General features: G+C 31.1%; 1 protein-coding gene across 4 annotated transcripts in view; it reads right to left on the reverse strand.

Annotated features, from left to right (window-relative positions):
* Window positions 1-233: 233 nt before the first annotated feature.
* Window positions 234-13,245, reverse strand: part of LOC132736782 (exocyst complex component 1-like) — a 32,319-nt gene continuing 19,307 nt past the window's right edge. For all 4 annotated transcript variants that reach the window (XM_060724001.1, XM_060723999.1, XM_060724000.1 and 1 more), the window contains 10 exons: window positions 12,031-12,054; window positions 11,283-11,363; window positions 9,213-9,339; window positions 8,282-8,365; window positions 7,132-7,285; window positions 6,551-6,571; window positions 6,118-6,242; window positions 4,779-4,901; window positions 3,946-4,017; window positions 234-1,850 (listed from right to left, as the gene is read on the reverse strand). In XM_060724001.1, the coding sequence (XP_060579984.1) occupies window positions 1,698-1,850; window positions 3,946-4,017; window positions 4,779-4,901; window positions 6,118-6,242; window positions 6,551-6,571; window positions 7,132-7,285; window positions 8,282-8,365; window positions 9,213-9,339; window positions 11,283-11,363; window positions 12,031-12,054 (964 nt within the window). In that variant the 3' untranslated portion in view covers window positions 234-1,697. The remainder of the gene's footprint in view (window positions 1,851-3,945; window positions 4,018-4,778; window positions 4,902-6,117; window positions 6,243-6,550; window positions 6,572-7,131; window positions 7,286-8,281; window positions 8,366-9,212; window positions 9,340-11,282; window positions 11,364-12,030; window positions 12,055-13,245) is intronic.

Below are 13,245 nucleotides of genomic sequence, written 5' to 3' on the forward strand. Positions count from 1 at the left end.
AACTTAATAATATGTCATTGTTCAAGTTAGTGAACATCAAGAAGTTTGCCATTTTAATTTAATGGTTCACAGAAATTGTTTTGGTCTTCGTGGTCAAAATGTCCGAGAAACTTTTTGAGTCAACTTAACACTTTTGTGAGGGGTGGACTTTCAGCAAGAATTTCAGCAACTTACAAGAAAAAACAAGAAATAAAATAAGTCTATTATAGAAATAGGAATAAGCAAGGCATAGCTAAATGTTAATATATTTTATTCATATATTATCATCATAATAATAATAATAATTCAAATATTGCACATTTAAGCATCTTATAAACACAGTATATACTTCAATATCTTAAACAGATCCCTGCTAAGACTACAGCAAGGAATAAAATGTCTCTTGTTGTAATAGTTAGCATAATTGTTTTTGTTAACTCTGAATTAGAATAATTTTAAGAAACTGCATTGAATACAGCCTTTCTACATTATATTCTGTGTGGGAAAAAAACAACAAAAAACCTGTATATTTATGAATAAATCATTTAGGCTGAAATATAATAATTACTTGACTATCTCTTAATCAAAATAATAAATGTTTTTTGTAAAATGATGTTCTTTAAGTGAACCATACATTTAATTTCATCATATAATTCATAAAACAGTACCAATGCTAATTGCTGGAAGCTATTTAATGGTTTATTCATTCATGGCTATTGAATTGTTATTCAGAAATGACTTTTCCTAGCTAGAAACACATCACACTAAATAAAATATTGTAAATTCCAAAGAAGGCGCAAACTGACATAAATTATAAAGATTTGCCATTACAAAAAATAACTAATTATAATAATGGCACTGATAAATACTTAGTTACAGAAGCAATTCTAACACAGATCTGTGCTTAATGCATTGTATAACTATGATGAAAAAAGACAATTTTAGCCTCTGAGGTTATAATTATGGCCTTATATAAATGGTTGCTTGTAAATATATAAGACCATATAACCCGTCAGGAATATTAATTTTATAAAACAATTCATGATACTGCAAACTTCCTTTTCTAGAGAAAAAAGGTGATTTACAGCAGCATGTATATAAACATCACGACTATCTCCTAAAAAGTGATCTTACAAACATGCAGTATTGTAACAAATTATATATCTATTGTCAGTGACTAATCTATGCCACCAGCATATAACCAGACCAGGCTGTACATTTGAGCAGTCTAATAAGGCTCTATAATGCTGCAAACTCAATTTGTGTAATTTGGTTTGAAATCCCTTAAAAATTAAAAAGACCCTTTAAAACTCCATTTCACAAATTTCCCTTTTTGTGTGAACTAAAACAGTATAGGTCATGTGGCGACTTTCCAGCTTTACTAGTTGAGGAAGAACTCGGGTGCCCTTCCTTATATTATTTCAGTCATGAATGGGCACCTTAGAAAAACCAACGATGTTCCATAAGCTAGCTGGATAGCTTCCTCACATGAAAGAATCCAAAGTCCCTGTTTGAATTCACACAGCAGTGAGGGGCAAGTGGTTTGAAGTCAACGACCGTAAACACTGCCATGAACATACCTAAACAAATTCTGCAGGTGAAGTGTAAGCTTGTGATATAAATGTTATAAAAAAGATTCTTTTTCATAATTTACACAGTAGATTTCCTCTAAATATTTTACGAGTATTTTTAGAGTAACAGTATGACCACCATCATGACTAATGTGACTGGCCAATGTTGGAGAAGAACTGTAACACATCATCTATACTGAACTCTAGTGTTATATTAGAGTCTGGGTAACATTTGTTGATCAGTTCTACATATGTGTTGTACTGCTTGATAAACTCATTCTGCATAGCAACCCATACAACCTGAAATATACAACCAATATGTTATACATGTAACTATATCAACCAATTAGTTATACATGTAACTATATCAACCAACAAGAGCTGTCGGTAGGACAGCACGCTCGACTATTCTAAGTGCTTGATAGTAAAAGAGCCTTGATAATGTTAAATTTTTTAAGTTCACAAAAGGGCTAATTTTTTTTTACAAATTCATGTTATTGGCCTTACAGAGAGTCTAATTATACAGTATTGGCTTGACTATTCTAAGGGTAATGTCACAAGGGTGTTTTATTGATTATAATAATACTAATTACCTATGAATACATAAATTTGACAGAAAAGGTACAAAGGCTTGTTATTAAGATGTTTTATGAAGTAAATCACTGCTTTATTATTATGAATGCATAAATTGTCCCAAAAAAGGCACAAACCCTTCAGTAGTTATTGAGATAACAGCTTACAAGCCAAACTTTACCATGAATTTCTAAGTTGAAAAAGGGGGGAAAAATCAGCCTAAATGCAAGAAAGAATTATGGATCTTTGTCAGTGACCTACAATTATGACCCTAAATGCATATGTGAAGTAGAATAGGGGATATGAATCAGCCTTAATGCAAGGTAGAGTTATGGAACTTGGTCAGTGACATACAATTATGACCCTCCAATTATGACCCTTAGTGCATGTGTAAAGTTTCAAGTAAATATCTTTGAAGACCTTTGACCTTTAACCAAAATTTCTAAGTTTCAAAGGGGCAAATAATTCTGCAAATATTGCACGCAGAGTTATGCAATTTTGCAAAACTGATGTACATTGTTACTATAAAAAAGTATTTTTTAAATTTCAATTGAATATCTAAAGCAATAATTGAGATATTTGACTTTACATAAAAACTTTAACCAAAAATTTCTAAGTTCCAAAGGGGCATAATTCTGTCAATATTGTAGGCAGAGTTATCCAACTTGTCAATCTGATGTACCTTGTTACTATAAATAAGTATGTAAGTTTCCATTGAATATCTCAAGCAATAATTGAGATATTTGACTTTACAAAAAACTTTAACCAAAATTTCTAAGTTAAAAAGGGGCATAATTCTGTCAATATTGTAGGCAGAGTTATCCAACTTGTCAATCTGTTGTACCTTGTTACTATAAATAAGTATTGTAAGTTTCAATTGAATATCTCAAGTAATAATTGAGATATTTGACTTTACAAAAAACTTTAACCAAAATTTCTAAGTTAAAAAGGGGCATAATTCTGTCAATATTGTGGCAGAGTTATCCAACTTGTCAATCTGATGTACCTTGTTACTATAAATAAGTATTGTAAGTTTCAATTGAAATATCTCAAGTAATAATTGAGATATTTGACTTTACAAAAAACTTTAACCAACGCAAGACGCCGACGCGGACGCTGACGCCGACGCCGGGGCGACTACAATAGCTCTCATATTCTTCGAATAGTCGAGCTAATTAGTTATACATTTAACTATATCAACCAATTAGTTATACATGTAACTATATATACATTAATTATAACAACAAATATTTCTGTGTGTAACTACCATGAAAAAGTTATAATACATGTAACCATAGCAACAAATAGATATACATAAAACTAGACAAACATATATACCAACAAATAGTTTTACATGAAACCATACCAACAGTTGGTCACTTGGTCATATTTAAGGTCACTCAAGGTCAAACTTTAATAACATGTTATACTGCACTAAAGGTCCAAAATTTGATTAGGAAGCATATCAAACATTAAGCCTGTAAGTCTTATGCTTTCTTATAACACAATTTTAAAAGCTTTTACTATACAAGTTTACATGTATATATAAAACTGGTTAGTACTGTAATAGGCCTTTGTCCACCCCAGGGACATTATTTCAATTAAATCTGTTGAGGACTTCTTAATGAAAGCATCAGGTCATTTTAAAATAAGAACCAAGATCTACTGGTTATAAGTGTTCTGTGCAAATTTGGTTCAAATCAAATCATAAATAGCACCGCTATCATGAAAATTTTGAAAAATATGCCTAGTTCATTTAATTGTAAGCAGTAAACATACTGAAAATAAAATCTTTTTATTTTCTTCAAAATATGCCTCTCACCTGATAAAGATTTTCATCTTCACTTAAATGTTTCTCCACCTTCTTATACAAATGATCTAATGATTTCTTCACCTGTAAATAAAAAAGAATGGTATATTATGAAACAATGGACATTTCACAATAAACAACTTTCACTAATTTTTGAAAACCACTGAAATAATCTTTGAAAATAACAAATATACAACTCTTTTGTTTTATGATAATCAATGAATTATCCAGTTTAAGAAGAAAAATAGTACCTCTGCAACATTAGCTATAAACAAGTTAACATTTCATCGTAGAAGTTTTTATTGTAAATTACATAAAATAGCATACAATAAAAAGAAAACATGTCTATTTTAATGTACATGTATAATGAATATGTTTGGTATTTTCAATACTTTTTTTTTTGATTCACTATCACTAAGTAAAACTATTTTGAAATTACTCGCAACTATATGGTAAACGACTTTATCACATACCAATGCCTCTTTTATTACTGCTTAAAAATAGTAATGCAAGGCTGTGCATATATTTTGATGTGAAATCATTTGCGTTATACAGTGTTATAAAGATGTGCTAATAATTAGCATTTTACTAAGCCATGGCAATAAAATTGTTCTTTTTCACTTTGAATGTCTTTTTATTCTGTATTGATATAAAAAGAATATTTGTGTAAGTTTATTACTAAATTTATTGAGGCTTTGTTGAACAAAATATGCATGGCTCGGCAGTGGCTTGCCATAATATACTTGTATTTATCTCATTCAATAAATTCAGTATTAAACTTTCACTAATTCAACATTTCTCTATAAATGTCATGTACTAATTTAAAATGTACATAATGTACATACCTCTTTGCCTGTGTACTCTTTAATGACTTTTCTCAACTCTTGTTTACTAAAAGCTAACTGAAATCCAATCTCTTCTGCTTTTACTCCTTGGTTCATCTTGGCTTTTATTCCCTCAACAAATGTCTACAATACATAACCATATAAGGACAAGACTTATTATGCTCATTTTCAAAATTTTAATGAAAATAATAATCTAAGTATAAAATATTTAATTTTCCTTCTCTCTTTAAGATGTTTATGCTGATAAAATATTCTGTCACCACACATACAAGTAGTTTCAATCCAAATAATACTTCAAGTACTTTGATTTGAAAATCACTATTTTTATTTTTTGACATTGTAGAATTGTAAGTGCGTGTTATTGAGATTTCTATATTTACTCTTGAAAATTCAACTGTATAAAGCACACAATGGCACACCCTGATCACCAAGAAACAATCCTATAAAAGTTGTTAAAACAATAGGGGTCTACTACTATGCACATTAAAAGTAATTAAGAAAGCAGTCCTAGATTTATGGTCCTGAAACAGTGTAGCAGACAAGACAAAACTACAACACCATCAATTATATGAACATAACATGAATCACATATTTTAGTTAGCTGCACTGTGTATGCTTTTGTAGAATTTTTTAGAAAAATGATAACAATCATAACATCCCATGTCATCAGTTTTCATTAGGATCTTTCCCTGCGGTCTGGAGACCGCAGGGTATTGGTACGCGTTTAACTTTTGAGGCATGGAGGAGCACGTAGAACCTGTTTTCGTACAATGGAGGAGCATTGAATCTGTAAACCGTATTATGATTCTGTTAATTTGACCTTTTCGAAAACCCAGCTAAATACGTTTGCCGTACTTACGATTACCTGTAGGAATTATGTCCGAATTATTCCTAATTGAGTAACAGAAAAATCTATTACGTGATATTTCCTTAATTTTCTGCCATAATTTAAATAGATTATTTTCTGCCATAAAACTTGTGTGTTTACTTTATTTATTTTTGCTCCGGAATTAATTTCATAAAATGGTAGGCCTATTTAATTCATTTTCTTAAAAAAGAAAATAATTAATATTGTTTTATGTTTTCGAGCCTTCTCTGTCTTACAACAGTCACATGCAGTTTTTCCAAAGACCTTCTTCTATATTGTTCGATTATTGTCAACTATATTCCTGATACAAACGTTTATTTATCACCAATAATGTTGAAAATAGTTAAATGAAATATCTTTATATCATTAAAATGTTCACCGCAGGAAACCATTTTACTTGTTATTATGTTGAATAAGAAATGGTACCAAACTTAAGACAATGAATGTGGTACCGTTATCAAAAAAACATACATGTAATTTTTCCAGTGGTCTGCCCAGCCTGTCTTTTGTATAAGCATTCAGATTTTCCTGGTACTGTTGTTTCGCTTCTTTTCTATCTGCTTCCAAACATGGAATCTTCAACCCCGACAGTATTGCTGAAATTTTACAAAACTTTCATCTCAATTTAACAGATGTATATGGTTCAAGAAAGATAACTGTAGTTCCTAACATGATGAATTGCTTCCCTTGTTTCTCTTCTCTATAACATGTATTTCATAAGGTCAATAGTATTTTTATAATCTTAAACACGAAAACTTAAGTCAATGTTTTTTGAATCTTTAAATGAAAACTTAAGTTAATGTTTGTTTTTGTATCTTATAAGGAAAACTTAAGTCAATGTTTTTGTACTTCATACACCAAATCTATTTTACTATCCAGATACACTGTATTTGTATATACTTACAATTCATATGATGGAAGTTTTCTGAAAAGAGAAAACAAGAAATCCTCATGCAATACTATTTGAAATTTTCTATAATAAAAAATCATAGTACTATTATCTCAATTAAAAGAGGCCATTTCCACTTTGAAATCCATTATTATCAAAAGATTATTATCATTTCAAAATATTTTGTTTGCATATTAATGCTTCTTCAAATAAGTATCTTACAATATTTAAATATACTCATATAGTCCAGGAATTATTTGTATTTTCATTCTGCAAATTGTTAAATTTAACTTGTATTAGCACCTTACATTCTATCTAAAACTACTATCCTCCCTTCAAAAGTCATTCATTTTGACCTTGTAGAATTACAATTACTGGCCAGCCAGCTATCACTTAACATCATATTTTTTTTCCAGCACTAAATTTAACAAGTATTTTTGAGTTAGTCACATCAACAGTGTATATTAATATACCATCCTTCAAGTTAACATGACTAAGAACTCCCATAAACCCCCTTTGTATATCATTTTAAACTCATACCAGAAAAAACCCAAAACATTTTGTTGACCACATGTTTATTATTATACGATACTCACCCATCATTATAACCTCTCTAGGAGTTTTCGGATGGTCCCCAGATATTCTACAGATATTATCAAAGATTGCTTTCACCAGCCTCTGATAGGCTTTATCTAGGTCAGCATGTCTCTCGGAACCTCGGAATATACTCTCTGCCTGGTTCGCAAAATCCTGCAGAAAAAAGTACAAAATACTCTGTTTATAGCGTCACTAATTTTATAACCTTTCACATAAAATAAGATATTTTTCTCGCATAAATGTATAAGTTATAAGCATTGCCCAGTACTACCAATAAAATTGACATACTAAGTGTTGATGTGTTGACAATTTTACATAAAAAAATGAATAAAAAGAATACTTTTATTACTTAAAACAAAACACTTTCTTTTGCTAAAAAACAACACCCCTAATACTAGGTAACTTCTGTTCAGATAACTCCATGAAACTTAACTACTATTAGTATTTATTAACACAAAACAATCTTTCAAATAAAACTCTCATCAGAATACAGTAATAAAAACTTCATACTGTAAAAATGACATAATTTCTTGTTTTTAAAAACTGAATTTGAACAATTTGTTTTTGAATGAAAGACAGTCATTTACATAACATTCTAGTGCTGAGGAATCTCTTTGTAGTTTTTTTTTTAATCAAACACTTTTTTCATCAAATTTAAGAATGAAAACTGTTGAAAGTATGTAAGGAGGAACTACACTTCAAACATCAGGTCAGTTGAACTAATTTTATTAAGGATTATACTGGTTTCAGCACCAATTAATCTTCATCCAGAATTTAAGATATAATTCACAAAAAAAATGTCGACATAAACCAGTAGTGAAGATTTGAAAGCCTTAAATACATGGTCTTGTACCAGATTATCATAACGTATTTAATCTTAGAACCCCAACTTGTAGAACACAAGACTCGGTACTGAAAATTTCTGCATAGTTTGGATGAAATTGCACCAGTAGTTTCTGAGGAGTAGTCCAGACAAGTTTTATGACGGACTGACGGACAGATAGACAGACGATGGAAAAGTGATCCCTATATATCGCCAATATTCTGTAGAGGCGACACAAAAACAATCTGTCTCATCAACATTTAAATTGTATTTAGCAAAATTCAGTACAATCAATTCTACAAAATGACTTCCAAAATAACACTAACCTCAAAGTTGTTCACAAAGCTGATCACTCCACATTTAGCTTTCTTTGAAACTTTGTTCTCTTCTATAGCTTTTATCTGTAATAGCTGCAAAAACATACATAGGTTCATTAAATACCAAAAATAAATATAATATATTAAACAATAATTATTAAGATCCTTACATTGGCTACCCAAACAGACTGAAAAATTCAGCTTTATTATTTACCATGTACTCGGCTCGGAATTATCAATAAACAGTTATCCATCCTGTGTATCAGTAGTTAGTATTTGTTTTTTGCTTACATATAACATATTCATTGAATTTTGAAAGAATGAAAAAAGTAATATTTTTATCTAGTATGATTTTCTATAATATAGTAGTGTGAAATAGTTTATGGATTAAAAACATTATTTATAACAGCTATATGATGTCATTTTAAGTAAAAGACTCGTTCATTCATGACAGCAAACAAGAATACATCATTTAATGCATGCAACCCTTCTAACATTACTAGAACATTTCCCAGCAATAGTGCTAGCACTAGGAATTCCAGTCTAATATGGAAGAAACTTTTAATATTTTATATAGATTAACTTGGCAACTTAAGAATCATGGTTATATACCTATTTTTTACCATTGACTTGGCATCTCTATATGTTTGTGTTTATTTACTATTCAGACACATTGAACTTACATCTACTGGTAATATTTTGATTCTAAGAAATTAAATTTGTGATTGTTTTTTTTTAATCAGTTGAAACATATTACAGAAAAACTAATGTATAATTTATAAATTTATGCAATTAAATTGCTATATTAACCAAATTTTGATACTGTTGTCAAATTTTAAACAAAAGTGAATGGCCTTTTCACATTAATTCACTGTGACAATTGCTCAATGAAGACAGCTTCATTGAGTTTCAATGTGTAAGAATGTGTTAAAATACTTACTACAAATTTATCAAAGTTGCGTTTAACTTTGACAAGAGAACTAGCAAATGTTACACTGAGGAAAGAACCAGCATCTTGTGTGTTAGTTACATGCTGACTCATCCGTACCAACATGTACATCGAGTTACTGAAATTATGTAAAATATATATATCTAATCATTAAGTATATTTCAACAACATAGTTAAACAAGATATGTTTGTAAAACATGTATGCCCCCTTTGGGCAGCCAATTATTCATGTGATCAGGTTATTATGCATGACTTCTGACCCAGTGAACAAAAAATTAATAAGGGTTTTCTACTGGTCATATAAAGTTTGAAGTTCCTAGGCCTAAGTGTTCTTTAGTTATTAATTGGAAACAGTTTTAACTTACAAGGTCACTGTGACCTTGACCTTTGACCCCAAAATCAATAGGGGTCATCAATTGGAAATGACCAATCAACATATAAAGTTTGAAGTTCCTAGACCTAAGCGTTCTTAAGTTATTGATCGGAAACCGTTTTTACTTACAAGATCAATGTGACCTTGACCTTTGACCCCAAAATCAATAGGGGTCATCTACTGGTCATGACCAATCATCATACCAAGTTTGAAGTTCCTAGGCCTTAGGGTCCTTAAGGTATAGAGTGGAAACCGTATTTTACCTACAAGGTCAACCCCAAAATCAATAGGGTTCATCTGCTGGTCATGACCAATCACCAAACCAAGTTTGAAGTTCCTAGGCCTACCATTTTTTAGTTATTGATTGGAAACCATTTTTACCTATCAGGTCAAAGTGACCTTGACCTTTGACCCCTTGACCCCAAAATCAATAGGGGTCATCTATTGGTCATGACCAATCACCATAACAAGTTTTAAGTTCCTAGGCCTAAGCATTCTTTAGTTATTGATTGAAAACCGTTTTTCCCTACAAGGTCAATATTACCTAGACCTTTGACCCCAAAATCTATAGGGGTCATCTACTGGTTATGACCAATCACCATACCAAGATTGAAGTGCCTAGGCCTAAGCGTTCTTTAGTTATTGATCGGAAACCGTTTTTATCTACAAGGTCAATGTGACCTTGACCTTTGACCCCTTGACCCCAAAATCATTAGGGGTCATTTACTGGTCATGACCAATCACCATACCAAGTTTGAAGTTCCTAGGCCTAAGCGTTCTTCAGTTATTGATCAGAAACCGTTTTTATCTACAAGGTCAATGTGACCTTAGACCCCTTGACCCCTAAACCAATAGGGGTCATCTACTGGTTATGACCAATCACCATACCAAGATTGAAGTGCCTAGGCCTAAGCGTTCTTCAGTTATTGATCGGAAACGGTTTTTACTTACAAGGTCAATGTGACCTTGACCTTTGACCCCTTGACCCCAAAATCAATAGGGGTCATCTACTGGTCATGACCAATCACCATACCAAGTTTGAAGTTCCTAGGCCTAAGGGTTCTTTAGTTATCACTCGGAAACCATTTTGTCTACGGACCGACGGACCGACAAATGCAAAGCAATATACCCCCTCTTCTTTGAAATGGGGGCATAAAAATTGAAATCTCTTAGAATCGAACAGCTGGTGAATATGACACAATATAAAACATTGCAGGCTAGATGTTTGATAAAGCTCTTCTACAGCACAACACATTTGTAACTTGTAACAGTAACTTAAAAATATATAACTAAAATGTTTAACACAGCGTCATATGTTTACATATCAAAAACTAGACACAGACACCACAATGTTCCACTGTTTTGTATGTCTACGGGTAGACAGCAGGACAGACTGATAAGGTGAAATCTTTATCGCCACCTCCACCAGCATCATGGACATAAAAGAGGCAGTTATGCTACTATTTCTAAAGACTTTATACAGCAATATCAATTATGTATCAAATACATATAGGATAGTGATATCAGCAAGTTAAAGTAAAGTTCAAGTTTACTTTGACACTTGTGTGTTGATGTAAATAAGAATACATGACCGCTTGACACAAGTGCTGTCTTAGCACTAATTTTCACAAGCTCGTTAAACAAGATCTTAAACTGAAGTCAGTTTGTTTAACTTTAATTTTACTTACAAGCCGTCCATCTTATCAGCAAATGTTATAAAGTTGCCAAGATCCTCCTCTAGTGAAGGGAACAGCGCAAGCATCATTGTCCTGTAATATAATATGAGCGGTGTCACGACAAAACCAACATAGTGCATTTGCGACCAGCATGGATCCAGACCAGCCTGCGCATCCGTGCAGTCTGATCAGGATCCATGCTGTTCGCTATCAGTTTCCCTACTTGTAATAGGGTTTGTAAGTGAACAGCCTTGTCCAGCTTCCATTTTTGGAACTGTCCATAGTCAATTTTAGGGCTATACATATGAAATTAACTTATCAGAAATCAGTATAGAGCCTGATCACACAGCACAGTTGTGTAGCTTGGCCCGACTGTATAGTGGTGGCAAAGACTAATCACTTTTGACTTCAGCATGGTAAAAAGCATGTATAACAACAATATATATTTACTTTGAAACTTAATATCTTTGACTTTGACCTTGTTATCTCATTTTCTAAATAGGATAAGCAGGTATGCAGGATTTATGGAACAGTATAAAAATATTGACAAAACATTAGTTTTGTTTTTATTCTTGTCCAATCACAACCCCTCAAAATACTTTAGACAACATTTTTACTCATTAAAACAATTTTTAAGTTTTCATAAAAATGAACATAAATCTGGAGGTGGGTTGCTTTTAGGTGACTTTTATAAAATTACATTATATTTTAATAATTATATACTCTGGTAAGTACATGGAAAGATTAAGATGTCACATACCTTAGCTCTTCATTGATCTGTCTCCTGTAACAAGAAATAAAATAAAATATTATACACAACATTCAACTAATTATCTTAAAGCTATGTACCCAAATAACAGTCATTTAGAAAAGAAATCTCCTCACATAAAAAATAGCTATTTTAATGTAAGCAACAAAATAACGGCTACATGTATGTATCCAATTTACATCCCATTACATAAGAAATCTCCACAAATAAATCAATGTTTTATTAAAGTATTTACCATTTCCACATCACCCACAATATGAATACATTTAACAATAACAGCTATAAACCAAAATATATACACAAAATGTTTGCTTAAAATTATCAGTTGCAACATAATTAAACTTCAACCTTATTACACTCACTATGTGATGCTTAAATTGTATTGCTAGAGAATTATATTATCAGGGTTGTCATTAAAAAAATTCTGACACAGTCTGTTTTGAATTTTAGGCGACCATTTTTTGGTTTTATCACATACAACAAAGTGGGTTTTTTTAAAAAAAAAAGTTTTGAGGTGGCCCAAAATGCCTTTGTGACAGGAGGTCTATATTAAATAAATAATGAATTGAGTTTACTACAGTTTAAAGAAAGAGCCTTTATTCTTCACAAAATCAAATGATACTGTAAATAAGATCAGCACAATTTGAGCTGACCTTTTTCACGTTTTTAGTATAATAAAGTAAGAATGAAAGTGTTAAATACAAAATGTTGGCACTGTACATTTTACAGAAGTACAGCGCATTCGAGGAAATGATTTTAAATAATAAGTTCTACATGACAGGAAAATGAAATGTACATAAAGTACCCACAACAATAAGGATACAACATCTGATGGGAGAACATATAATCAGGAATGATAAAACAAGTCTAAACAATAACTATGGTTTAACACAGGAAAAATTGTGCAAAGCAGAAATTTTTTAAGTTACCAAAAAAAACAACATATGCACAGCCACTTAATGACTTAAGGAAACATACAATATATTATTTCTAGTTATATCATTCAATACAATATTGTACTTCTAAATTTGACTATACTTGTATCACAGTATGTAAATATTGGATTATTATAGGAAAAAAAAGAAGTCAACGAGAACGCATACACTTAATTGCAAATAAGAAATCTACGAAAGAATACACATTTTTCATTTAAATCTAAGTTAATCTTAGTAAGTCTAAGTACATTTTGTAATATTAATCATAATA

The sequence above is a fragment of the Ruditapes philippinarum genome, unplaced genomic scaffold, assembly GCF_026571515.1.
Source record: "Ruditapes philippinarum isolate M1 unplaced genomic scaffold, ASM2657151v2 ctg10667_1_1_1_1, whole genome shotgun sequence".
Taxonomy (NCBI): Eukaryota; Metazoa; Mollusca; class Bivalvia; order Venerida; family Veneridae; genus Ruditapes; species Ruditapes philippinarum.